Source organism: Atheta coriaria, unplaced genomic scaffold, assembly GCF_025399875.1.
Source record: "Atheta coriaria isolate IRGN ID8LTWV9N9 unplaced genomic scaffold, Caltech_Dcor_3.1 hic_scaffold_9_pilon, whole genome shotgun sequence".
Lineage (NCBI taxonomy): Eukaryota > Metazoa > Arthropoda > Insecta > Coleoptera > Staphylinidae > Dalotia > Dalotia coriaria.
The window spans coordinates 7,765,552-7,790,301 of record NW_027045451.1 but is presented as its reverse complement, the minus strand read 5'-3'; the positions used below and the strand labels follow the sequence as shown (position 1 = coordinate 7,790,301).

The window sequence follows — 24,750 nt, the reverse complement described above, 5'->3', positions numbered from 1 at the left end:
ACAAGCTTGTGTGCCGCGCGCGGGTTCAAGACTTGATGCGCTTGCCCGGCTCGCATGGAAAATTTCTGGAGGGGCGCGTTCAGAGCACATGGAGCAGCATAGCGCCGCTAGCTTTGTTTGACAAATGTGGCAACAGTGTCGGCGTTAGCAGCCATTTTGATCGGATGTGTCACGTGATTCAAGCAGAGCTGCGTTGTGTTTCACGGCATTTACAGGTATGCGTAAACGCTCTAGTTTTTTCCTCCATTATTAGTTCATTTTGTGCCGGTGCGAGCCCAAAAGTCCGCCGAAAATTGTCGCGATAGCAGCGGCGAGCGATCGTAAGTGACCGGCGAATTATTGTGAAGCGCATCGCCGCAGCACGGCGACTATTTTCGTGGATGTCAAATGTGGCTTGTAAGTGCTTCGAAATGGCGTCTCATCCACATGGTGGTTGGGAGTCGTGTTCGAGCACACGCTTTCGCCTTGCTAACGCCGGCCGCCTTCTGGGCCGCCGCCCAGCTATGATATCTAATTCCTATCATCGGTCCTGTCGCGGCCGCGCGGATGTGATTCATCGGCGAGGCGGTTCTGTGTACGGTTCGCCAATCTAATTGCAACACGTTGTTGTTTCTGTTTCAGATATTTTGTATATAACTAATCTGTACTTGTACATACTGTAAAGATGAGTTCAAATAATCGGGCCACCGTCAAGGGTGGCAAGGGGCCGAAGGGCGATAAGGCACACAAAATGGACAAATCGGATTCAAAAGGTTCCGGCGACAAGCAGCACTCTGTCACCTCGGGCAGCGGCGACAACAAGTCCGATGAGGAAAAGATCAGTCAGGTTATTGAAATGACACAGAAATCTGAGATTCAGGTTTGTTGGGCCCTTCATGAGTGTGATTTTGATATGGCACAAGCTATTGATATGCTGTTGGACATGAACTCTGAGGTGAGGATATATGCTTAGGGCTGAAATTTATTAATAATGAAATGATGATAAGATGACGAGAATGAGAGTATCAATAGTCAATCTTATTATTCAGGATGTCAAGTTTTTTGTAAACCTGAAAAGAAGCTTGTTCTGTTGTTACTTGCAGATTATTTTAGGCAGGCTGATTTTATGTATAATGTTACTTTATACCTTGTTGCTTGACACAATTGGTTCACACATGCGTGTATTGTTCTTATTAGGATGAATGGGAAACATCAGTCAAAAAGCGAAAGAACCGACAGCAATCTGCCAGCAAATCTGATCAGAAGGGTGATAACGCTGTCACGGCCGCCTCTGATGATCCTTGGGGTGACTCTACGAACGCCGGCACCGGCGACAAAGACAAGCCCCGTAATAAAACCAGCGGATCACAGCGGTTTCACGGTAGGCACAACGACAGCCGAGGATGGAGGGGTCGTGAGAAGCAGGTAATATCTTCAAAAAATCATGCATTTGCTCGAGTTAAATTGATTGGAATGTGTTTAGGAAAATGAGCGCAATATGGAGGATGGCGGAATGGGTGGTCGAGAAAGGCGCGGTCGTCCTGGAGGTTCAACCCGCGGCGCAGGTGGCGCGCGAGGTCGTGGTGGTGGTCGCGCTGGTGGACGGTATCCAGCACGCAGTAACCGTGGCGGAGGCACGTTTAACAACCGGCCGATGGAAACGTGGGATAACTCGTGGGATGGCACAACCACTACCACGGCAAACCACACTGAGGAAAACTGGGGCGATGAGTTTCCTGGCGCGGATGAGTGGTGTGGTACTCTTTCGGAGACGAAGGTCTTTACACCAAGCCAACCTAACGAACCCACTACTGATCCTGAACCTAGTTCAGGTAATTATTACGTTCAATTATTTTTATTTAATTATGTTTGGTTAACTTTAATACTGATGAAAAGATGACGAGAATGAAAATAATTACAAGCTTTCTTAATTTTTAAGATTGACAAGTTTTTTGTTAACTTGAAAAGTAGATCGTGTTGTTTTTATTTGCAGATTATTTTCGGCAAACTGAATTTTTTAATGTTTAACTGAAGTCTTAATTTATTAGTTCCTTGGGTTTGTTTATGATGTTTGCAATATTTATTACAGGACCAACGTTGGAAAGTTCATCTCCGTTAGGTAGCAGCGTCCAACAAAGCATGGACATGCTAGCGCAGATGTCCGGCACTCAGAACGCGCCGGTGGCGATGAGTGGCACTCTGAATGCGGCGCAGACTCAATACTTTAGTCAATTGACCCAACAGAGCAGCAACCACAACGAGATGGGCAAGTTTGCGCCAACCGCACAACAACCGCCACCGGCGAACTACGGCAATAACAACGCGCAGTATGCAGCCGCTGCAGCTCAACAGCAACCGCCTGTTGTAGCGGCCAATGCTTACGCTAACGCGACAGCGTATACGAACAGCTATGGCCAGCCGGAGGGCGCACCCGTGCACCAGCAGCCGCCGACGCGAAGCAAGGTGCGCGCGAAAATTCCGCCCCCTTCGAAGATACCGGCCACGGCTGTCGAGATGCCAGGCGATTTACCCAATATGGGTTTGCTCGACTTGCAGTTTGGTGCGATGGACATTATGTCCGATAGCAGCTCGTTCGACGGTGTTGTCACGGAGAAGTATCAGAACTCGACGTCAATCTTGGACTCGAGCGCGGCGCCCACTATGGATCTCAACAGTCAGCAAGCCTCGGCCACGCTGGATGCCTATTCGCCATCAAAACCCAGTGCACAAAGCAGTATTAGCTCCGCATTAACGCAGAGCGTAAGTTTTCTTTCGCTTTTCTAGACTTACTTTTTCAGTTAAAAATGATGATAAGATGACGAGACTGAGAGTAGCATCGCTTTTTCATGGTTTTTGATGTGACAAGTTTTTTGTTGCATCCAGAATTTTGATTGTAGGGTTTCTATTTAAAGATTATTTATAGGCAGACTGATCCTATTAGACAGTGACCTGACAATATTGAAACAAGGTAATTGCTTCTGCTCATAACGTATTTTTCTTTGCAGCTCTCAAATTCGGACAGCATTCCCCAAACGAGTGAGCACCTCTCAAGCGGCTACAGTGCGTCGAGTGCTGTATCGCAGCGGTCGTCTTCGGCGGCAAGCGCGAATAATGCGGGCGGAGGAAATGCCGGGCTTGATGCGCTTGGTAAGCAACAGCCAGATGCCCATGCTTATTCCTCGCAGGCGTCTAGCTACAGCTCTTACCAGAGCAAGTCGGCCGCCAACTTCCCGAATCAGACGTACAGCTCGTCAACGAACTACAGTGGCACGCAAACGACCAACTCCTCGTATGCGCCTAATCCGGCCGCTAACAGCTACGTGAACAGCGATTCGGCCGCCTCTTACAATAGCAACAACGCCAACAGCAGCTCATATCAAAACACGTACTCGGCGAACGCCTCCTACCAGTCGAACGCCAACCAGCCACCTTTCCCTGCGTCGATTTCGCAGGGCGGTGGTGGTGCGTATCCATCCAACAATCAGTCGTACCAACAGAATGCTAGTCAATCGGTGTACGGCACCGGCAACGCCTCGCTCAATTCCAATTCGAACTATGGCGGTAACTCGGCGCAGTACAATAATTACAACTCCAACCACAAGTTGGGCAAGGATGGCAGCGGAGGTGGCGCGTACGATGCTGGAACAGCGGTGACGAGTAGTCTTGCGACTACCACATCCTCGACGGCGACTTCTCTGGGTGGTATTTCTACTGCAACGTCGAGCAAAACCAACACTACGTTATGTATGTATTTTGAAAATCATTTTCTTTCTGTTTTCTTTTGTTCCTGATGAACCGATGACGAGACTGAGATGCGCACGTTTAAACATTCCGTGCAGTTGCAAAGAGTTTTTTGGAGCTTCTGTTCTGTTTGTTTTTGTTGCGGATTTTAAGATGCATTTCGGCAGACTGATACTTAATTGTGACCTTTCCTCAATATCTTGTATTGGTTTTTGAAACAGACTAGAAATACTTTATTTGCTTCACAGCGAAAAATTCGAACAGTGTGGTGTCGAACATGCCGTCGAGTGCAACGCCTGTGATGGGTCAATATATTATGGGCCAGGTTCCGTATTTCCAGCCACCGATGTATTCCTATGAGGAGATGCAGATGCTGCAGCAGCGGATTCCGCACATGGTGAGCATGCTTTCCTCGACTAATTCTCATTTCGTGTGCTTATCATTTGCTTCTATCCTGGCTAAAATGTGAAACTAGTAAGACAAAAATAACTAGACCACTCATGTTCAATCATTTTAAGTGTTCAAGTTATGTTTGTTCCTACTGTTTAAAAGGTCATTTACATGTTTGATCAAATCATTGCTTTCTGTGTAAGATAAATGAGATCTAGAAGCTAGATTTGAACGTCTGGGAACGAATGAATAAGCTGCGATGAACGCAATTAATCGAGTATTGTTTAATCCGATTAATAAAGTTTCTCGCCAATGCATGTTGTGTGGACATGGAGAGTTTTCGCCCGCGAAGATTCTTCAGCGTCTTGTATATAATGTGTACAAAGCTCACCCGACTCACTCACCCGTCATAACAACACGTCTAACAAAACACGCACTAAGCACGATCCGTCTGTAAGCCGAAATTCGATAACATTATTTATCAAATCCCGCCGCCTGTTCTCAATCGACTCAAAAGCGTTTTCGAAAAGTTTCGTTGCGAGACGAATGTATAAAAAATAAAGAATTAAGAAAGACTTGCTCGCGGCTGCGTTCATTGGCCGGTGATGAGTGACCGGTGTGGTTTGTGCGCACAGACAACACCGTTCTATGAGATGAGTTACCAGACGCCAGCAACCACCCTGAGGGAGGGCAGCTACTCGTTGTCGGACGGACGATTTGCGCGCACGGACAGCAACGCCAGCCCTGTATCCTCGACGCAGACGAGCACACAACCGATGCTCGCCGCCCAGACGACCGGTCCGTACTTCTTTGCGCCCTACACCCCGATGCAGCCAAGCTATCAGTTCGGTGCCGTGTACACATCTGTAAGATCTGGTCTCTCTGCTCTTACCCGAATAATACCTACAGTAAAATACCTTTTTCAGCAACTGCCAACTGGTACGAACGCGCATGGATCTAACACCACCGCCCAGTATCCCAAGCCAGCTAGCTACGGCTCCGCATATACCTCTGGTTATGAGTCGTTGACGCAGACGCAGGATTACGCTAAAGGTGGTTATGTGGGCAATACGCAGGGGGCTAGTAAGGGTGGCGCTGCAAATGCCACGTCCGGAGGTAACGCCGCCAACGACCTCTCCATGTACGGCAAGTCGCATACGGCACTCGGGAAGGTGAATGTAAGTTATTGCTTGACGAATGCGCTCTTATTGTGAGTACTTGCTCAGTCTTATGAAAAGCAGGGTTTCCACTCGGGCACGCCGCCGCCATTCACCGGCGCGTTAGGTCAGAGCGCGCTCGCGCCCAGCGGCACCGGCTACGGCCCGCAGATGTATATTCCAACGCTGCCTCAGCACCAACACCACTCAACACAACTTATGCATCAGCCACTACACCAGGTAATTTGCGCATCTGGTGCGCCCCACTTGAGCATGTCCCCCCATTTCGCATGCGAATCAAACGATTAGAGATCACACCTACTCCTTCTCTTAGTTTTACTTTTAATTTTATTTTTTTGACGTAAATCAAACTCTTGCTGAAGAGCATGCTCTTGTTTCTTTGGTTATCCAGGTTTTGTTTTGCTTGTAGATGGATGTGCGGCACCATGGCCGACGCATGGTAAGTCACACATAGACGACGAAAAAATGCTTTTTGCTTTCTTGTGATTCTAATCATTGTTTACAATATCGAGCGCACTCTATACTGTTAGTTTTTAGAATACATGTCTGCTACGATGCGGAAACTAACGTTCAAATATTTTGAATTACTAGTCAAACATTTGTCGCACGGTGATTTTGATTTTGAAGTTTGCTTTTGTGTTCGTGTCCTTTGTTTGTTAATAATATGATAGCTTTGTGCAATCTGTTAAACCGAGGGTTGGTGGCGTTTTCAGGACTCCGGTAATAGCACCGGTCAACGCGCTCAGAGCAACAATCAGCAGAAGGCTGGATCGAAGCAGGCGTATCAGGGCAATTCGTACTGGAATCAGTCCTAGACGCCGCTATCACAACGCCAAGCCAACGACTCTCCGAACACGACGCCGGCAATGGATTGATGAGGAAATAGTTTTGATTTTTTGCAGATTCCAACCACCCCTGAACACACTTGCTAACATCGACCCACTGACTAGGAAGACGTGTATTTTACGATTAGTGCGATTCTTTTTTCTCAACACTACTATTAACCTTATTTTTATTTATTATTAACGTTTGAATTAATTTGCAAATCGAGTCAGTGGTCCCTTGATTAAGTATGAAAGTTGATTGTGCATTTCAAAGCACGTTCGTAATTGGTTGTAATCTGAGGAGACGATGGAATTGGGCCAGTCGATCACGAACACAAAGAATAACAGTAACATGATGAAATTATTAATGAAAACAGTCACACGCTGAAAAAAAATTGAAAGAATGATGCATACAAAAACCGACGGATTCTTTTTGGGTAATGTAATTTTAACACATTCAATAGTTGTAGTTATGTACGTTTCTTGAGTTCGTTATTCAGTTAGTTAGAGAGTAGTTATTTTATTTTCTGCGATACGATGAGCATCAGTGCAAGTGATTAAACTCGGCATGGATACACACCTTCACACATATGCAATCATTTCAATTGATGTACATAAACGACCCCTCTCCCCCTCAGCCGCACTAACCAAATTTGATCATTCGTTCGAGTTTATTCGTATCACCTAATTAAATCAAATAGATGCGCTATACCTAGGAAAAAGGAAGGCAGAGACGAATCATGATAGAAAAGTAAACGAAGATGGAAAAATATGCAAAGCAAACAAAATTGGAGTGATTTTACGGTTTACCAGTCGTCAAGACTGACTTGGTCCGAGCGGCCGTCCTCGGCGTGGCGGAATTCTTTTAAACAACCCTTAAGACGATGCGTTAAGTGTTGCTGGGACAAGACTGGACTTCCGCGCAGCGCGGAGCTGACGAGGCGTGAGGACCGCCACCTTATAAAGTTAATAGTTTAAAATATGCAAATGAGAAAAAAGATGCTAGGTTTAAATATAATAACATTATAAACTAAATTATCTTTGTGTACCTATGCTATGTATAAAATAATCACTTATGTAGGAATACTTATGTATATGTGTAGTTTTGTTTTGTATTTGCATATTAACTTACGATTATAAAATACAATACATATATCGATCACTTGCAGTTCTGGAGTACTCGGAACTGAAAACAGATGCGAAATAAACAAGATGGCGGGCGTGAAAATGTGTTTTATTTGTCGCACACGTCCAAAATAACTAAACAAGGTATTATCAAATGTTTATTACGTTAGAAAAATAGATTACACGTACAAAAATAACGATTATGGCAGTACATAAAGCTAATGTTTGCAGTTTAGAACTGCTCCCTCAATTGAAGGATCTCACGACGTAATTGTTCGATGCTAGTCTCTAGATCCACCGCCATCTTGTTCAGTGTCCATTGGAGTCCTAAAGTGTGTTGTCTAATGCTGCACATAATCTCAAACGTTTGATTCTTTATCTCTTCACGCAACTCTCCTATTTCTTCTCTTACAACTTCTTTCATTATCATACGAATTTCTGCATTGTTCATTGTGGCTGGTAAATTTGCAGATCCTCCATTAAGTGGATAAATAGGTGATTGCATTATATTCGCACTGTTAGAATTAATTGGTGTAGACTGTGCCTTCCAGAACTCGGTAGATTGTCTGTGATGCGTGGGCGCTATCGTTGGTAAATATGCATTCGGGCTGGGTTTTTCTACGTTGATCTCGGCATCAGTAGCTACTTGCTCTACGTCAGACTTCTGTTCTTTTTCGTCCTTTTCTTCTACCTTAGGCGACAATAAATTTGTTTTTGAATCCTGAACACGTCTGTTAGATTTTGTTGTAGTCATATTTGAGATAGAATCTTCCATTTTTCTACTGGGTGAGTTCAAAGACATGGCATTTATAAAAGAATCGCTTATGTTTTTAGCATTCGGAAGGCTTTGACGAGGCTTTGTGCAGTTTGCATTAATCGAATCACTGGTTGGCACTGGAACATTGCAGTAGATGCCGCTGAAGGAATCGACTTGTTCCGATTGGTTTTGAAGGGATTCTGTGGTGGTTTCTACAGATATGTTAGAAGTAGATACTTTCTGTGAGAAGTTATCAAAGGAAACTTGATTAATACGGCTTGTGTGTTTTGCCAGGACCTGAGTTGTTTGTTTCAGCGAGCGTAAATCAAAACCCAAGACCTGTCCATCAGTGAACCCCACTGCGAGACTTAATCCATCAGTGTGCAAATCAAAAGCCGTTGGTGATTGTGTGAATGTTTTTTCATGATTAATTTTTTTCCCCCGATAGTCAAAAATCGAAAGGCGCCTATCAGCTCCAATTGATAAGACTGTTTCGTTTTTTATCAAAACATCAGATACTATAGATTTGTGCGCTTCATAGCAAGCAGAAGGTTTATCCACATTGTAGTCCCACACGGCAACCACGCCCTTTTCACTGCATAAGCCTAATATATTTGACTTAAGTGGATGGCATCGGAAGTTTGTCACTGTTTGAGAGTTAGGCACAGATAGGGCAGCAATCTGATTACCACTGTTGGTCTTGTAAACATAAACCTTTTCTTTGTTTGCCCCAATCACATGTGAATCTTTGATCGAGAATTGAACTTTAAAATATGGCGTTTGTTGATTTGGGCATTGTTGCTTGATACATTTGGCTTTCAAATCATAAATCACAAGCTGCCCTGAAGATGTGCCTAGTGCAACACGCCGATTAACGGTATTCTGGAAGGCGGCACAAGTAACATTCTTCACGTTCTGGATTGAATTCAAAAGTTTTGCCTCATCTGCAAGCGAAACTATCTCCGCGAAACCATAGCTCTGACAAAGCAAAAGCCATGCTCCATTTTTACCCCAAGACACCGTATTGAGAGGCATGTTATCCGAATTGCGAGGTTTATAATAATATAGCTCCTTTTCATCGGGCCATTGCGAAACTTTTAGTTCGTGAGATATTGAAACGCAACGCATTTTTAACGGATGTCTGGTAATCTGTAATTTAAATTTGCCGCCATTAGCTTGGTGTAAACAAGAGGAACTATAGTAAACGTAGTGCTGCGTCTCATTCGCCTGTCAAACAAACGCTGATTTCGTCTAAGCGAAAGCCACGTCGTTGAATACGAAGATTCAATAAACTAATTCATTGCGAGCTTTCAATAACAAGACAAACAACTCACGTAAGTGTTGTATATTTTACGTATGTTTTGCTATTCTTTTTAATATCGGTGTATTAATGGGAGGAGGTTAAGCGATTAATTAGGGAACATTAGTTCAACTTGTATTTACTTACCACCCTTGGTTACCGGCACTGTGGGTTGAATCTTTGGCAAATTAATTGTAACTGAAAATTAACAATTTCGTCTTGCGAGAGACTATTGTATTGTGGTTAAATAATGAGGGAATGTCAGCAACACAAGTAAAACGATAGTTTTGCCGGTTGTGAATACACCGTTAGCGCCATCTGGATTCTTCACGTTTGAAAAAGAAATATTTGCTCCTTTATTGAATATGTACTAATTTTTTGATAACCAAAAATGAAACCATTTTTTTTCATAAAACTCAACAGTACTATATTTATTTGTCAAAATATGCTTAATTAGTGTAAGTCACTGATATGGATCACAAAAACAGTCAATGGTTCTCCCCTTCAAGCTGTATGCAATTGTATTAAAATGTTTTTTGTTTGTTTTAGAATGGTCACTGATGTGCATCTAGCAGTACTCGCGAACGCTCTGGGAGTGACACTCTTCCTCCTTGTCGTCCTATATCACTATATCAACGCGAACAACTCGAAGTAACATGCTAAATACAATACTTTTATATTCTATTATATGTAAAAAAATAAAAACAATGTGAAAAACTTCAGCGTGAGAGATTCGAAACTAAAACCCGTATCCCTGGCCACGATCTCGCGCCTTTATACTTCAGACACAATGCCCATTTTGTCAAGGTATTTTAACAGGCCGAGAAGGCGCTTTTTCACCCGCTTCTGGTCATCGATTGTGCAACCAAGCAGTGCAGACTCAAAATGTTTGTCGGTGACGCCACTGCTCTGTGATGAGCTGGAGTTCATGTAGATCAGGCAACGAGCCCGCGCCGCTTCATGGTCGGCTTTTAGCAAGACAATTAGGTGATCTATTTGTTGATTTACCTGGTGGAGAGCATCTTCTTGTGATTGATCCCTCTGTGTATAAACATTCACAGCCACTGTATGACAGCGCTCGATTATTCGTTCTAGGTATTGTTGTGCTTCATCTCTATCCACTAAAATGAATATTGTTAACTTTGGAGGGTGGTTATGAGAATCATAATACTTACATCCTTGAAGGTCATTTAACACTGGCAGTAATTTGACGGCGTCCAGGCTGCCCATGATGACATCCTTTTCCTCCTCGAGTTTTGTGGCATCCCTCCGCAATTTTTCAACGTGACTTTCCAGATTATCAAGTATTTCCATCACTCTTTGCTTGGTGCTCATGTCACTATCATTCCCATAGGTTTGTGGAATAATTCCTACAATACAAGTAATTCAGAGGTGTAGTTTTATATTAAAGCATTGGAAGTCGATTATGTAAAATTGAATTTCATGGTATTTTATGAGTAATAATTAACATGCAATGAACAGGTGTTCTCCACTTACCTTTTCCTGATGCTGATGTGCTTGGGGAATACATGTCTGCCACCTCCATAGGATCAATGAACATTGGATTGTCATATTCTTTGTTGACGGCCGCCAGTTTTTCGATTTTGTTACGAAGAATTTAAATTAAATGCGAATTGTTGACAATCGATGTGCGCGATTTTTAGAATGCACAACAAGCGCATGCACAGCTTGACAAACTTTTGACGTTTTCTAATGAATGAGGTGTATAGTGGGGGCGCGCGTTTCTTAGTATGTACACAATGCCGTGTGCCGTCGCTGCGATCGCCGTTCACGCCAGAAAGGGTACACGACAGTCTTCGCCAAAAATTCGCCGCGGGATTTTTCTTGGCGGTTGAGTTTCGCCGTCAGATAAATAAACAAATGAAACTCATAAACTCATGTTTCTAGCTATGCATTCCGCGGAAACAAATAAAAATGAGAGAATATTAAACGCACTAGAGCATAAATTTTATTTATCTTTGCTTGAATTGAAATACAATGGTAGTACGAGAGAGTGAGTATAAGCTAAGTAAAGTTAAGTAAACACTTACTGTACGCTATACCCTCACAATATCGCCAAAACGATTTTTACTAAACCATTGCAAGTCAATGCAAGTATTTGTCAAGCCTGATGTGGATAGCTATTTCGACCATTAGAGGTCTCATCAGCACACTTCGGCGATATTGTGAGGGTATAGCGTACAGTAAGTGTTTACTTAACTTTACTTAGCTTATACTCACCCTCTCGTACTACCATTGTATTTCAATACTTATGCTTGTTTGAGCTAACTTCAGTCTCCACCGTTAGGTGGGGCTGACAATACTTCTTGTGTCTTTATTATAAGAACAGTTGTATATAAGCCATGGCAGGTCAATGCAGTATTTGTCAAGCCAGAAGGTGTGCTGATGGGGCCTCTAATGGTCGAAGTAGCTATCCACATCAGGCTTGACAAATACTTGCATTGACTTGCAATGGTTTACTAATATATCGTTTCGGGGATATTGTGAGGGTATAGCGTACAGTGTTTACTTAACTGTACTTAGTCTTTGCTCGAAGTACCGAAAAAATAAAAAAATGTCTCCAGATGTTCACAAAATCTTCATAAAAATTTCAAAAAGTCAAAAAAGTCAAACTCATATTCGGTTATTGAGTTGATCTTTTGAATATACAATGAAATATTACACATATGGTCACCAGATTTTATATAATCTACCTTTTCTAATTTTTCCAATAACAATTTCATAAAAAAATACGAGACCAAAAACGAGACTCGGGTTGCGCTGAATGTGGTCTCGGTATCGCCGAGAAATTTTTAATAAACGCCTATCGCAAAAGCGAGACGAGTAAAATCTCGCTCTCGTGTGAAGTGTACCTTCTTGTAACAGTTTTCCACATGTATCTAAATAAATTAATTTTACCCTAATTTATTACAAGTTCATTTTTAGTTTGTAGCCATTGAAATTCGCTGTTGAGCTTTATTTGGAAAAAAATTAGGTCCTATGAACTGCAAAGACAACATTTGTATTTATTTACGCGCAAATCATGCCGAAAACGATAAAATATGTGAATCAGGAAACACCACTCATTTATAAAAGGGTTTTTATTGTATCATCCAAATTCTACTAACGTTGCTACACATACAAATCAAGCATTAAATAACGTCTTCTTTAATATCTCGCAAAAAATAAGAAACAAAGAAAGATTTCTGATATAACTAAATATAAATGAAATTAAATTAATTTCATTTAAAATTCAATTTACGGTTTTGCTGATTCATATCAGGTCTATTGGAGTAGGTATTTTTGTTTATGTCTAACAAATGAATGTATTCTTTTACTTTCTTCCATTATAAATCCGTGTTGTGTATCGATATAATTTTAATATTGACATATTTCGCCTAATTGGTATTTTCAGACAAATTAGACGGTTTCGAAGCACAGCAACGCCACTTAAAAAAACACTTCTTTACTTTGCATTCCAAAATCAATACATGGCGGGTTTTAAATAATAATAAAATAATATGAATGAACAATAATTTTAAGAGACAATACTGCTTTACATACATTATCAATACGACAGACTGTAAATTAAGCGTGCACGCCCGTGCGTCTGAATGTAATTAAGCCATATATCCTTTCCAACATGTACGAGTATCTCACACTTGATCTCAATTTGAAACTTAAGTCATGCTTAACTCATATCAAGTTTACAAAATTCCAGTTGTATATTTGTCAATAAAAACCAAAATATTTTTTAATTGCAGTGTCGTATTTAGCATCTCCAATTGGGACTTAAAATACATACATTATACGTTATACATTATACATTTACATACATTATGAACATAATGATTATTGAACTATTTGTCTAGACGTAAATTTGTAAAAAGATAAGCTACGAGACCCTATATACATAACAATGCAACAAAATTATTCTCAAACCAAGTCTGTTATTGTTTTTCTTTTTATTTTTTACTTTTTACTGCATATTGCCACCAAAATTCACTATCAAACTGAGCTAAATATGATGATACCAAAACACGAAAATTTTCAGAAAAAAACATGTCTACCAAATAACTGGCTTCAAATATACAGTGCAATATCAGGTTAGTTTCTTACATTTTTTAAATAACCAAACACTTATATTATTTGCAATTAAAGCAAATATTGCTGCGGTAATGACTGGATTTAGTTATGGATGGCCTTCTCCATCGATACCTAAACTACTAGATGGGTCCCATGTATCCGTGACAAACGATCAGACTGCATGGTTGGCTGTAATAAATATCCTCTTTTCCATCCCCGGAGCAGTAGTTGCCGGTTGGGCACTGGACAAAATTGGTCGCCAAAAAATAATATTATTCTTGGGATGGCCCAATCTTATCGCATGGCTACTTATAGCCTTTTCAACTAGAGTGGAAATGTTGTTTATAGCAAGAGCAATAGTTGGTTTTGTCGATGCATTTGTATTCATAGCAATTCCTTTATATGTGGGTGAAATAGCCCTTGCGAACACGCGCGGACTTCTTGGATCCTTAACAAGTGTAAGTCTTGTGCTTGGAATAGCAATAATCAACGCAATCGGACATTATCTTAGTATTTATACCACTGCGTTAATATGTGCTGGATTGCCTATTATATACACAATACTTGTCTATTTTGCAATTGAAAGTCCCTATTATCATATAATGAATGACCAACATGAAGATGCCAAACATTGTTTAAGAAAACATAGGGGTGTAGAAGATGTTGATGATGAATTTATCAGACTAGCAACCGTAATTCAGGAAGATCAACGTAACAAAGGTCATTTTATGGATTTGTTTACTGTGTCAAGTAATAGAAAAGCATTATTAATTATGTGTGGACTAAGGACAATTCAACAATTTAGTGGTATTTCCGCCATTACATTTTACACGCCAAAAATTCTCACTATTGATCATATTGTGGTAATTTATTTCGGAGTTCAATTGTTTATGACTTGCATTGCATCGATTATCGTCGATAAAGCAGGAAGAAGACCTTTACTTATACTATCATCTATGGGTACAGGTTTTGCATCAACTGTTGTGGCGGTTTACTATTTTCTCTTACAGCGGACGCTTGTAGACCTTTCAAATTTAGAATATTTACCAGTGATAGCAATGATTATGTACATTGTTTTACACAGCGTCGGACTGTATACAATTCCGTTGTTAATGATTAGTGAAGTTTTTCCTACCAGTGTGAAATCCTATGCTATCGCTATTTTAGATTTATATTTTTGCCTTTGTGTCACGGCTTCAGCTCAATTCTTTTATGTGACTTTAACATTTGAAGGAATGTATCTTGCATTATTTTGTTTTGCAATGTTTTCATTTGCTGGCACAGTTTTCATCCATATTTTTGTGCCGGAAACTAAAGGAAAAACTTTAGAGGATGTAGTAGATCATTTTAAACGTAGATAGATACAACAAAATTTTAAGTATGAGTTATACATTTATTTATTTATTTATTTGTAAAGTTTATTAACAATTAAAATTAAAAAAAAAAGTTTTCAGAGTAATTCATAAAACCGTAGCATATAAAAACGGAAAAGTACTCAATATTTGCTTAGACTGAACAACAATATTTATGTATTAAGTATGTTATTAACAACACCAAAAAAATGACATAGTTTTATGTAGTGTTTTACCTTTCAACACGATTGATCATTAAGTCATCAAATAAACACGTAAATCAAACTTTTTTGTTTTTGATGTGCAAATAATACACTTTGCTGATGTTTTTAAAGAGTAGCAATAATCTGTGCCGCAACCAGTTCACATTAATTATTTATCGAACGACATTAATACCTCTTCACATCACATGTTGTATTTTTTGTGTCAACGGGTCGTCCGTGTGAATTAATGTGCTACAACATTTGTCATGAAAGTTTTAATAATGTCTGCACTAATTTATCATTGTGTACACAGAACACAAGCAAAACGGCGAGGTGTTTATCAAATAAAAAAGTATTTATTGTGTGGCAATGTTCAAGTGGAGTCATTTCACTCCGAAAACGAGACTGCACAACAAGAAATTGCTCACGGCAAGCAAATGATACTAGCGTTGTAAAAATATTTAGTAATTACTACCTTTTACATCTAGATACCTTACTAGCAAGTGTAATTATGATACTATTGCCACTGCCAGTCGCTACAAACGCGACGATTTTATTAACAATCATAATGCGAGAATATTTCAGTCATTTTTATTGCATTTTACAATTTGAAGATGACTTTGTTGTGCGTAGTGTAAGCCAAAATGGTAATTATTATTTGACAAGTGATGCCCAACTAGACGCTACACATGTAAATAAATTTGATTTGTGTCTTGGAATTGTGATTAATATACGTGAAAACACGCAAGCAAAATTCGAAATGTTTGAAGATTTTATTCAAAAACATAGTAAAGCGCGTTTTCAAGAGAGAAGATATGTTGTCATGTTTAATTCTACGAAAGATAAAGAATTTTATCAATTCTTTGCAAGTAATTATTTAAAATTTGTGAGCGATATGCTTGTGGTTAAAGATATTCCAGAAAGAGAGGGTGAATTTGCATTGTTTACACATCAATTTGTTGGCTTGGAAAACAATGATAAGATAGTTTTAATAAACGAATGGAGTGCAATATCACAAAGTTTTGCATCAAATTCGACTTTGTATCCAGACAAATTAAAGAATCTTCAAGGGAAACGGCTAATCGTAGGCGGCGAAAAGTATTTACCAATTACTGATCCAGGTAATATTTACTTACCAAAAAAAAATTTCATTAAATTCATATGTTTATTGTAGTCAACTTAAAAGGGCCAGAGACAGTATTACTTGTGGAGTACGCTAAAAAACATAATATAACTTTGCTTTTTGACACATCTTTTGATTATCTTGGTGTGTTTCGTTCAAATTGGACCGGGACAGGGTACATGGACACTTTACTACAAGATAAAATCGATTTAATAGCTTGTAAGTTTAATCTATTCTTATTTATATTTAAATGTAGCATATTTATTTGACAGATGCTGTATATATCGAATATAGTCGCACATTATTTGGAGATTTTTCACGGCCTCTATGTGAGATAAGAGTTACATGCATCGTACCTAAACCAAGGTTTACAATTATGTTTCTTTTCAATAATTATATTTGAACAAAAATAATTTCAGGTTAATTAACGAATGGATGATATTTAACATCTTTACATATGGGGTTTGGCTGCTGATTGGGGCAAATATGATTGCAATTATGATAATTTTTAAAATATTAAAGTTTGTAAGATATAAACTGATAAATTTTAATATTTATGATTTCTTTTGTAGAATCTACTTTAAATGGATTGAATGCGGCGTTGCCGATTCTAAAAAACTTGAGTATTTAATAGCTTTTCGAATTTTACTAGCTCAACCTTCAAATTTAGCGACGAAAACACTAATGGAACGTGTATTCTTTTCGGTCTTATTGTCGTGCTTTATTTTAATACAAACTTTTTTTAATTCCAAGTTTTCTAGTTATATCGCCGTACCCACGTAATACTAACTGATTATTAATAATAATTTATGTTTCGGTTAAATATTAAATATATTTATTTTAGATATATTGACGAAATAAATTCGTTAGCTCAGTTAGCATCAAGCGATATACTTTGGTATTCAAAATTTAATGATAAAGGGAAAATAATTAGCACAGAAACGACAGTGAGAAAAATTAACATCAAACAATAGCTTTTATTCAAAGAAAGTATCATATTTTAATATATACTTATCATTTTAGGAACCTATGGTAACGCTATACAAAAAATTTCGCCTAGTTCAAAATCAAATAAGTGACATTCATGATGAAAGATATGCATATGCTGTTGACGAATCATTTGCAAGCCGTAATTAAGCATTTAATTAATTAATTGCATCAAATTGTAATGGATAAATATTATTTTCTAGATTTTTTCACCATTGATGATTATTTTACATTGCAACACTTAGAAGATTTTAAAGTAATGAAAGAATATATAATCGGACATCAATATACTGCTTTCTTGCTGAGAAGAAACTCAATATGGCTTATTGGTATTGATAAACTATGTGCAATAGCAATGGAACATGGATTAATCAAATATTGGGAGAAAGATGTATTCAATCAATATTTTACGTGTTATCAATATAAAAAATCTCTTTTATTTCAGGCAATATCAGACCCACTGGAACGACGTATTCAAAATTATTTAGGTTTAGCACGAACCACCACAGAAACACCAAAAATCATACAATTGGACTTGAGACTGTTCCAAAGTTTTTTTATTATCTGGAGTATTGGATTATTTCTTGCCGCAGTTGTATTTATTTTAGAATTAAAACAGTTTAAATGTAATTGTGACATATTCAGCGTGAATATCAGGTAAATCTAAATGCGCTTTATTTATTTATACAATTAATTAATAATTAATCAATAGCCAAACAATTACGTATACAATTTATGAACCTATGAGCAAGTCTTATTAATTGGTTAATAAATACACAATCATCATCGAAATTTGAATTGATTAACTAGTAGATACACAAGTAACTATAGAAATTTTAAATTAAATATGTTTCATTACTACATGCGATTGAGGTAATTAGTACTTTATCAGTAATCAAACTTAATTAACATTTTGTTTTACGTGCGTTGTGCAGTCCTGCGATCGATATGCACTTGTTTTCGTAGTCTTTCGGGGAGCTCTCTGTAGATAGCTTCAGGGACATCGTCTGAAATTATATTTGAATGTAAATATAGTTTAATAGTTATGTAATATTAATATTAATTTTATACCGTTACACCTGTAGACCAAATCTGACCAAATAATCATTTCCTGTGAGAAACAGAACACTCCAAGACGACCACCTTTGAGAGTAGTATCGTAGATGTTTCCACTGTCGGCTACCATCTTCTCACCTTCAAAGATTCTCAATCGGATCAAACCAATTTTGGGCCTGTGGAGTAGTAACCACCTATAAGCGGTCTTTTCTCTCCAACCCTCATTTCTGGGATCTTTCCATAGTAGTTTCACTTGACGATCAGTATTGCCGGTGTGCCACAAAGAGTTACGCAATAGTTGACCTGGTCCAGTGTCGGAATCAACTAATTTTAGTTGAATACCTGGTTCGGCTACAGCTCGGAATGGTGTGCTCTGCCAATAAGTCTGCGGGTTCTTTTTCCACATTACCGTGTAGAATTTACGGTTATTTTGATAAGAAAAGATAAAACCAGCATAATCATCATCTGTTTCCGTTCCTATAAAGAATGTACCTTCAAAATCAACACCTCCGAAGGAGTCATATCCCACGGCAAGTCCTGGATCACTATTCATTGTTTGTACAATCTCAGCACCTTTATTGTAAATTACCCAGTTAGGATCAACTTGAGAATCACCTTCGGGATCAAGAACCACCGTTTGGTACGTGCTAAAATCTGTTGAGTAAATCTGTGAGTTGTTTGGACAATTGTCAATGTCATTAGGAACATCATCCAGATCCCAATCAGATTCGCAGATGTCACCAACGCCGTTCTGATTTGCGTCTTCCTGGTATGGATTTGCCGCAAGTGGACAGTTGTCGGAAAGATTAACAATTCCATCACCATCTGCATCAGTGTCACAAGCATCACCTTTACCATCATGGTCAGTATCTAGTTGGTCACTATTTGGTACTCTGCGACAATTATCATGTTGATCTGGTATACCGTCATGATCAACATCAGCTATATTATCACACTTATCACCAATTAAATTGTTGTCTGAATCTTCTTGATGAGGGTTGTGAACTTTTGGACAGTTATCACAAACGTCACCAATTCCATCACCATCGGTATCTCTTTGATCTGGATTTGACTTTCTTTTGCAATTATCGTTGTAGTTAAGAATACCGTCGTTATCAATGTCATCATCACACGCATCACCTATTCCATCTTTATCTAAATCATCTTGATCTAGATTTGGCACCGTAGGGCAGTTATCACATGCATCACCAGCTTTGTCACCACCCCCTTCATCGGTATCCTCTTGATTGGGATTATAGACCAATGGACAATTATCAGGGTTATTTAGGATACCGTCATTGTCGGCATCAGGATCACACGCGTCACCTTCCCCATCTCCATCGGCATCCTCTTGTCCTGAGTTAGGCGTAGTTGGACAATTATCCTTTCTACATCTGGGATGTGAACATTGAAGATCAAAATCTGGCCAACCGTCCAGATCTTGATCCGGTGCGCAAATGGAACCATCTCCTGCCCAACCCACTTTACATTTACAACTATACCTTCCTTGGCCTATATGTGCACATTCCGCATTTCTATGACACTGAGTGCCATCCGGGCATAAACCTTCTCCTCTGCGGCAACCACTGGTTTGATTGCCAACATAGCCATGTACACATCCACCACAAATATGCGAACCTTCTACATTGGTACAAACAGAATGCGGGACACAACCACCATTGTTGTCGAGGCATTCATCTATATCATAACAACGCTGGCGATTGTGTGAAGCTTCTTCCATTCCAATGCCTTGTGTTCCTGAACTTCCGGTGAACCCGTGCGGACATGGACCACAACGATATCCAGGTCGGAGATTAGTACATTCTACCATTGGATCACATGGTCTGGCCAAGTCACACTAAAAATTATCATAATCAATTTCTTGAAAATTTCTATAAGGTTTTGTTATGTGTACTTCATCGATGTCATAGCAAGCAGTGCCGTTTCCGGTTGACCCTGCTGGACAACCTTCGCAGTAATAAAATGGCGGCACATCGGTTGGAATACATCGTACACCTGAAAACGAGGATGTTCAATAGTTTAATTCCCTTTACAATGAAGTTGGTACGACGCCTGTTTCATGCAATATTGTATGTTCGATAGTGTTTTGTGCTCGGGTTGAGTAATAAAAGACAAACTTATGGTTATTAAGGTATATATTATCGTAATACTTGTACAATTATAAAATTATTTCATATGTTTACTTTCAGCATGTGATTAGGCGCACTAGTTGCGAAGAACAAGTTGAATTAATTTGCAAGAAGGCTCATTCACCATCTTTCGTGACTTATGTGTCTGAATGCGGTAACCATAAATTGCTTTGTTAACAAGTTTACATTTTCAACAACGTCCTGGAAGACAGAAAACTAACAAACACATTAATAACAAGATCAATACCTACACACTTCTACTGCCGCATCTTGATAGCCAACAGAAACATAGATAAGATAAAATATAAGATTTCTAAGAATATAAATCACAATTGAGTGATGAAGATAAAAAATATCTAACCATAGCAGTTTTCAGTGCGTGCAAGAAAGCATTGTGATCATGTGCTAACAAAGATTTGAAAGTATTGAAAGTAAGAACGTGACAAAACACGAGCGAACATAGCAATATACAACGTCACCATGATATATACAACCGAATAGATTGAGATATCCTAATAGTGTCTGATTGACTCACCCGGATGACATGGGCTGTACTCGCAGCCGGACCGTTTACGGCACTGTTCACCATTGCCGTCGTATCCATGTGGGCAAGGTCCGCAGCGTGCTCCATGGGGGGTATCCTCGCAGGAAACTCCAGGATAGCAAGGACGATCTGCACACATCTTACCAGGTTGACAAACGTAACCATTACCAATGTATCCTCGAGGGCAAGGTCCACAAGTTGGACCAGTGCCTGTGTCGTGGCATTGCACCCCTGGAAAACAAGTTGGTGGATGGGTCGCACACGAGGGACGAATGATCTCTGGTGGGCGGGGTTTGCACACTTCACAGTCTTCAAGTGTTCTTCGCATGTTATCAATAGTATTGTGTTGGTCATTAACTATACGATTGAGTTGATTAACGGTTTGAATCAAGTCGTTTAAAGCCTTCAAAATGGCACCTGAAATATAACCACAACTTTAAAAATAGTTTTATATGAAAGATGGATGATGGTACCTTCATCAGGAGTGTGTAAAGATGGAATATCACCCCTGTCAGGTTCGTATCCCTGTACATTAGGATCATGATCACCAAAATCATCAAATTGTGGAAAGCTTTTGAAAAGATGTTTTGATGATGGAACCGTTGGACAGTTGTTACGGATAAGAAGTTTACGTAAACCATCACTACCTTCAATCTCGACTGGATACTTCTTCTCACGAAGCTGGCAAACAAGAAATGGTATGAAATTAAATGTCAAGCAATCTCGGTAAAATCAGATATTCTCAGATGGAGATGTTTTTTCCGCACAAGTGCAAATTGCATTTTTAAGTGACCTGCATCAGGTATGATGCGCACTTAAGGTACCTCATCTGTCACAGGTGTCTAGCTGGTGCGCCGATGACTATTTAAGGGAGCCGACAACTTGTTTCTTTTATAATCTGCGCATTACAGTTACAGATCAATTGCAACATTACGTTTACGTATTGCAGCGACAGTCGTCGCGCGCGGTCGAAATAAACACGCTCGGCATGAAGACACTCTCATTGCAGTTGGCACTGACCTCTATCCAGCCGTTACGTTCACACACAGCAGAATACAACGCAAAATATTTATACTTACAAGGGTGAGATGTGGATTCTCCATTTGAATATACATCTCACGCATAGTTTTCGGCATAGCCACACGTCCATAGTTGATACAATCAAGAACTAAAGTGGCACTGGCGTCTGGTTTATCCTGATTGATAGCCAATAGAAGTGATTTAATCACAGTATCATCATTCAACGTATCAACAGTGAAATGCTGCGCCCTGGGTCTGTTGTCTTCAACGGTTTCAATGATGACTAAACATGAGAAAGTCAACCACAATTATAAAATTAAATAAACATAATAAATATGATTAAGAACCTCGTTTATGATGACGATCCAACAGGATGGCAAACCTATTGTGGTTTTCATGATCGAAGTCAACCGCAAGAAGGGTTTCCGTTCCACGATGTCGTTTCTTAGCTTTTATGTGTTTCAGGGACAGAGCGAGCTCGTCACTTTTGATCACGTTCTCCAGTTCACTAGACGCGACTATAAAAGGAGACGGCGATGAATAAATAGTAACAGAATTGTAGACACATAGAAAAACATACAAATGCATTAATTAAACATGTAGTCATAATTGATCTATAACTTAGTCGTAATCGCATTGATGACCACACATGCAAACATGGGTGTGTTGCGGTGATTATTGGATTTCATCAAGGTTGAAGAAAATATTTGCAAAGTGCACTAAATCATTAATGTATAATTTCATTGTTATACTTCATTGAGTCTCATACGATAACCAATCGTAGGCTTTTGAATAATGAATAATTTCATAATCCTACGCGGAATTTTCGTGCAAAAAATAAAAATAGTTTCCTCAATTTTATGTTTGTATTTTTCAAATTAGCATACTTAAAACATTTTAGTAAACATTTCAATTCTCCATGATTGGAGTGTAGAGCGTTAGATATTTTTTTGCATCCAATTTGCATCTCAAATTTAAGCTACGCCTACGGTTTTAAGTTTTTAGCGTTTGATGATACCATAATAAGTCATCTTTCTTTGCACTTGGTAATATGTAACAAATAAAAAAATATTTTTATGCGATCAAGTTGAAAACTATTTTCACCATTTCTTCGAAACTAGTTTAAAATAGTTTCTTGTGGAAAACTTTCATGAATCAACTATTACCGAGTGTACAAAATAACGAAATAAATATTTTCTTAGCGAAGCTTGAAGTTTTGACGAGTTACACCTGTGTTGCATGTGTCCATACACCCTCGGTATAAAATAGAGCAGAATTGCAAACACGGCCGACTTCCTGTTCGAAATACACTTGTTTTCGTGTTGTGCGCGTCGAGAGTGGCGAAAATGTGTGTCACTCAGGATAGACGTTATTTTTAAAATGCGAAATAAAACGGCACACGGCTAAATATACGCACCTCTTTAAATTTGGGCGAATGTCTTGCGCACACTATAATTACTATTAGAAACTATACATTCATTCAGCCGTAACATTATTATGCGTCTGAAAACTTTTCGCGTTACTTCTGCGCGAATTTTAAACTTACTTGGATCATCAGTGACGGCTGATGCTGAGGCGATGACCAAAACAGTGGCGAGTAACCAACTCACCACCGTAAACGACCCCATTGTGCTTTTGAAAGCTCTTGATTGATTTCACAACTTTTTTAAACACTTGCCGATATTTGCCGTGCTCGATGTGCGCACTTGAGAGCACTCGTCTTGGCTCTGCCCGCTCAAAAGTCGCTTCGGTTTCTTTTAACAAATGCGTGTGTGCACATTCGTGAAACGTTGCGTGCACGACGCTTACCGATCGCGAGAGGTGGGACGCCGCCGCGCGCGATCACCAATAAAGCGCGTCTCTAATTGCCAAGCCGATTAATCACTTTCCAAGACTCTCCAAAGACAAATACACATTGAAAACCGCAGCTTACCGGCTATACGGTGGCGAGAATGTTTTCATGGCTTTTCAGTACTTGAACAAATTGGGATTACGCACTAGTTAACGCAGGATTAAAGACTCGCTTTATTAGTTTTAATTAAGCCGCATCGATATATTTTATTCTGGCGACGCGCGAGCGCAAGCGTTGCTTCAGAAAAGATATTTTCAGAATCGAAATCGAGCCCACGAGGCTTTCCCTCGACAGCATACTTTATGGAGTTTTATTTTTGTTCTAATGGCCGATCTAAAGCGCCCGCGATGACACTATTATTGCTCCAGCTCCAGATCTTGGCGTTTGGTTACGAATTCCGAATGCAAAGACACAACAAAGTGGCAATTAGCCACTAAAACAATACCTCGAAGCAAATAAACCTGTTAACAGCTAATTTCAGTCATTATTTTAGAATATTAAGGCCGCTATGGTCACTTTAAGTGTTGATATGGTGGAAAATTGATTTGAAACACACAATTTCCAATATGACAAATACATTTGATCTTCGTATTAAATTAAATATTCAATTATATTGAATTGTATAGAATTAGATTGAATTATATTGAAATTATGTGCCACGCAACTATTTTGCGTAGGCGACTCCCGTTCAATAATTAATTGCCGAGTTATTTTTATACGATTTTTAAGTGTATGACAGACGGGAATTAAGTCAGACTTTAATTCAAGGTTCTTTAGAAACTAAATTATGCAAGTATAAAACAACAATCCGAATCAAAATTTAAAAAAAATAGCCTGTCAATTAACCTAACTTTTTGATAATTGCGTAAGATCAATAATCGTCAAATTTAAGGTTATGTACAAATAAAGTCAAAAAACAAGACATTTACAATTTGTATTTATTAATTTGTACATAAACAGACACAATTACTAGAAATTATGAATATTACAATACAATACACTTAACAATGTTTGGTCTGTTGGTATTTTTATTATTGTCCGAGCCATCAAACAAGTTGTGCTCATCTCCTAACTGTTCTAACC

At 39.1% G+C, this 24,750-nt stretch overlaps 7 protein-coding genes across 15 annotated transcripts; 4 read left to right on the top strand and 3 right to left on the bottom strand.

Annotated features, from left to right (window-relative positions):
* The first annotated feature begins 110 nt into the window (after positions 1-110).
* lig (ubiquitin-associated protein-like lingerer) lies at positions 111-7,340 on the top strand. 9 transcript variants are annotated; one of them, XM_065311736.1, is made up of 12 exons: positions 111-215; positions 622-934; positions 1,177-1,404; positions 1,463-1,811; positions 2,069-2,739; positions 2,985-3,723; positions 3,969-4,117; positions 4,776-4,976; positions 5,037-5,288; positions 5,337-5,507; positions 5,698-5,727; positions 6,002-7,340. In XM_065311736.1, the coding sequence occupies exons 2-12, from the start codon at positions 665-667 to the stop codon at positions 6,101-6,103; spliced, it is 3,162 nt and encodes a 1,053-aa protein (XP_065167808.1). In that variant the 5' UTR covers positions 111-215; positions 622-664; the 3' UTR covers positions 6,104-7,340. The 9 variants fall into 9 exon arrangements, with proteins under 9 accessions (XP_065167808.1, XP_065167804.1, XP_065167806.1 ...); XM_065311732.1 differs by having other exon boundaries at positions 4,746-4,976; positions 5,037-5,282; XM_065311734.1 differs by having other exon boundaries at positions 4,746-4,976; positions 5,352-5,507.
* Positions 7,341-7,382: 42 nt separating this feature from the next.
* On the bottom strand, positions 7,383-9,625 carry LOC135798779 (protein NEDD1-like). The gene is made up of 2 exons (XM_065311740.1): positions 9,442-9,625; positions 7,383-9,143 (listed from the first exon to the last, which is right to left on the bottom strand). Exon 2 carries the CDS (start codon positions 9,120-9,122, stop codon positions 7,470-7,472), a length of 1,653 nt encoding a protein of 550 aa, XP_065167812.1. The 5' UTR covers positions 9,123-9,143; positions 9,442-9,625; the 3' UTR covers positions 7,383-7,469.
* Positions 9,626-9,694: 69 nt separating this feature from the next.
* LOC135798781 (BAG family molecular chaperone regulator 2) lies at positions 9,695-11,026 on the bottom strand. Its single transcript, XM_065311747.1, has 3 exons — positions 10,792-11,026; positions 10,470-10,664; positions 9,695-10,415 (listed from the first exon to the last, which is right to left on the bottom strand). Exons 1-3 carry the CDS (start codon positions 10,853-10,855, stop codon positions 10,069-10,071), a joined length of 606 nt encoding a protein of 201 aa, XP_065167819.1. The 5' UTR covers positions 10,856-11,026; the 3' UTR covers positions 9,695-10,068.
* On the top strand, positions 9,845-10,016 carry LOC135798785 (dolichyl-diphosphooligosaccharide--protein glycosyltransferase subunit 4). Its single transcript, XM_065311752.1, has one exon. It carries the CDS (start codon positions 9,845-9,847, stop codon positions 9,947-9,949), a length of 105 nt encoding a protein of 34 aa, XP_065167824.1. The 3' UTR covers positions 9,950-10,016.
* A 2,446-nt stretch (positions 11,027-13,472) lies between the features above and the next one.
* On the top strand, positions 13,473-14,741 carry LOC135799911 (facilitated trehalose transporter Tret1-like). Its single transcript, XM_065313148.1, has one exon. The coding sequence runs from the start codon at positions 13,473-13,475 to the stop codon at positions 14,739-14,741; it is 1,269 nt and encodes a 422-aa protein (XP_065169220.1).
* An 855-nt stretch (positions 14,742-15,596) lies between these two features.
* LOC135798430 (uncharacterized) lies at positions 15,597-17,706 on the top strand. Its single transcript, XM_065311281.1, has 9 exons — positions 15,597-16,056; positions 16,110-16,277; positions 16,331-16,424; positions 16,478-16,579; positions 16,631-16,837; positions 16,903-17,005; positions 17,082-17,187; positions 17,249-17,436; positions 17,491-17,706. Exons 1-9 carry the CDS (start codon positions 15,696-15,698, stop codon positions 17,704-17,706), a joined length of 1,545 nt encoding a protein of 514 aa, XP_065167353.1. The 5' UTR covers positions 15,597-15,695.
* On the bottom strand, positions 17,704-23,584 carry Tsp (Thrombospondin). The gene is made up of 8 exons (XM_065311279.1): positions 23,362-23,584; positions 22,163-22,333; positions 21,875-22,098; positions 21,269-21,476; positions 20,787-21,212; positions 20,017-20,117; positions 18,117-19,959; positions 17,704-18,052 (listed from the first exon to the last, which is right to left on the bottom strand). The coding sequence occupies exons 1-8, from the start codon at positions 23,441-23,443 to the stop codon at positions 17,964-17,966; spliced, it is 3,144 nt and encodes a 1,047-aa protein (XP_065167351.1). The 5' UTR covers positions 23,444-23,584; the 3' UTR covers positions 17,704-17,963.
* Between the last annotated feature and the right edge of the window lie 1,166 nt (positions 23,585-24,750).

Coding starts and splice junctions, on each gene's coding strand:
- LOC135799911 (XM_065313148.1), top strand. CDS start 13,473: ATGACTGGATTTAGTTATGGATGGCCTTCTCCATCGATACCTAAACTA.
- LOC135798779 (XM_065311740.1), bottom strand. CDS start 9,122: ATGCGTTGCGTTTCAATATCTCACGAACTAAAAGTTTCGCAATGGCCC.
- Tsp (XM_065311279.1), bottom strand. CDS start 23,443: ATGGGGTCGTTTACGGTGGTGAGTTGGTTACTCGCCACTGTTTTGGTC. Junction 21,213..21,268: donor TTTACACACTCCTGATGAAG/GTACCATCATCC, acceptor GTTATATTTCAG/GTGCCATTTTGAAGGCTTTA. Junction 18,053..18,116: donor TTTGGTCTACAGGTGTAACG/GTATAAAATTAA, acceptor ATATAATTTCAG/ACGATGTCCCTGAAGCTATC.
- LOC135798785 (XM_065311752.1), top strand. CDS start 9,845: ATGGTCACTGATGTGCATCTAGCAGTACTCGCGAACGCTCTGGGAGTG.
- lig (XM_065311728.1), top strand. CDS start 665: ATGAGTTCAAATAATCGGGCCACCGTCAAGGGTGGCAAGGGGCCGAAG. Junction 1,812..2,068: donor TGATCCTGAACCTAGTTCAG/GTAATTATTACG, acceptor TATTTATTACAG/GACCAACGTTGGAAAGTTCA. Junction 4,118..4,745: donor AGCAGCGGATTCCGCACATG/GTGAGCATGCTT, acceptor TTGTGCGCACAG/ACAACACCGTTCTATGAGAT.
- LOC135798430 (XM_065311281.1), top strand. CDS start 15,696: ATGTTTGAAGATTTTATTCAAAAACATAGTAAAGCGCGTTTTCAAGAG. Junction 16,278..16,330: donor TAAAATCGATTTAATAGCTT/GTAAGTTTAATC, acceptor TTTATTTGACAG/ATGCTGTATATATCGAATAT. Junction 16,425..16,477: donor TGCATCGTACCTAAACCAAG/GTTTACAATTAT, acceptor AAATAATTTCAG/GTTAATTAACGAATGGATGA.
- LOC135798781 (XM_065311747.1), bottom strand. CDS start 10,855: ATGTTCATTGATCCTATGGAGGTGGCAGACATGTATTCCCCAAGCACA. Junction 10,665..10,791: donor CACATCAGCATCAGGAAAAG/GTAAGTGGAGAA, acceptor CTTGTATTGTAG/GAATTATTCCACAAACCTAT. Junction 10,416..10,469: donor GTTAAATGACCTTCAAGGAT/GTAAGTATTATG, acceptor TATTCATTTTAG/TGGATAGAGATGAAGCACAA.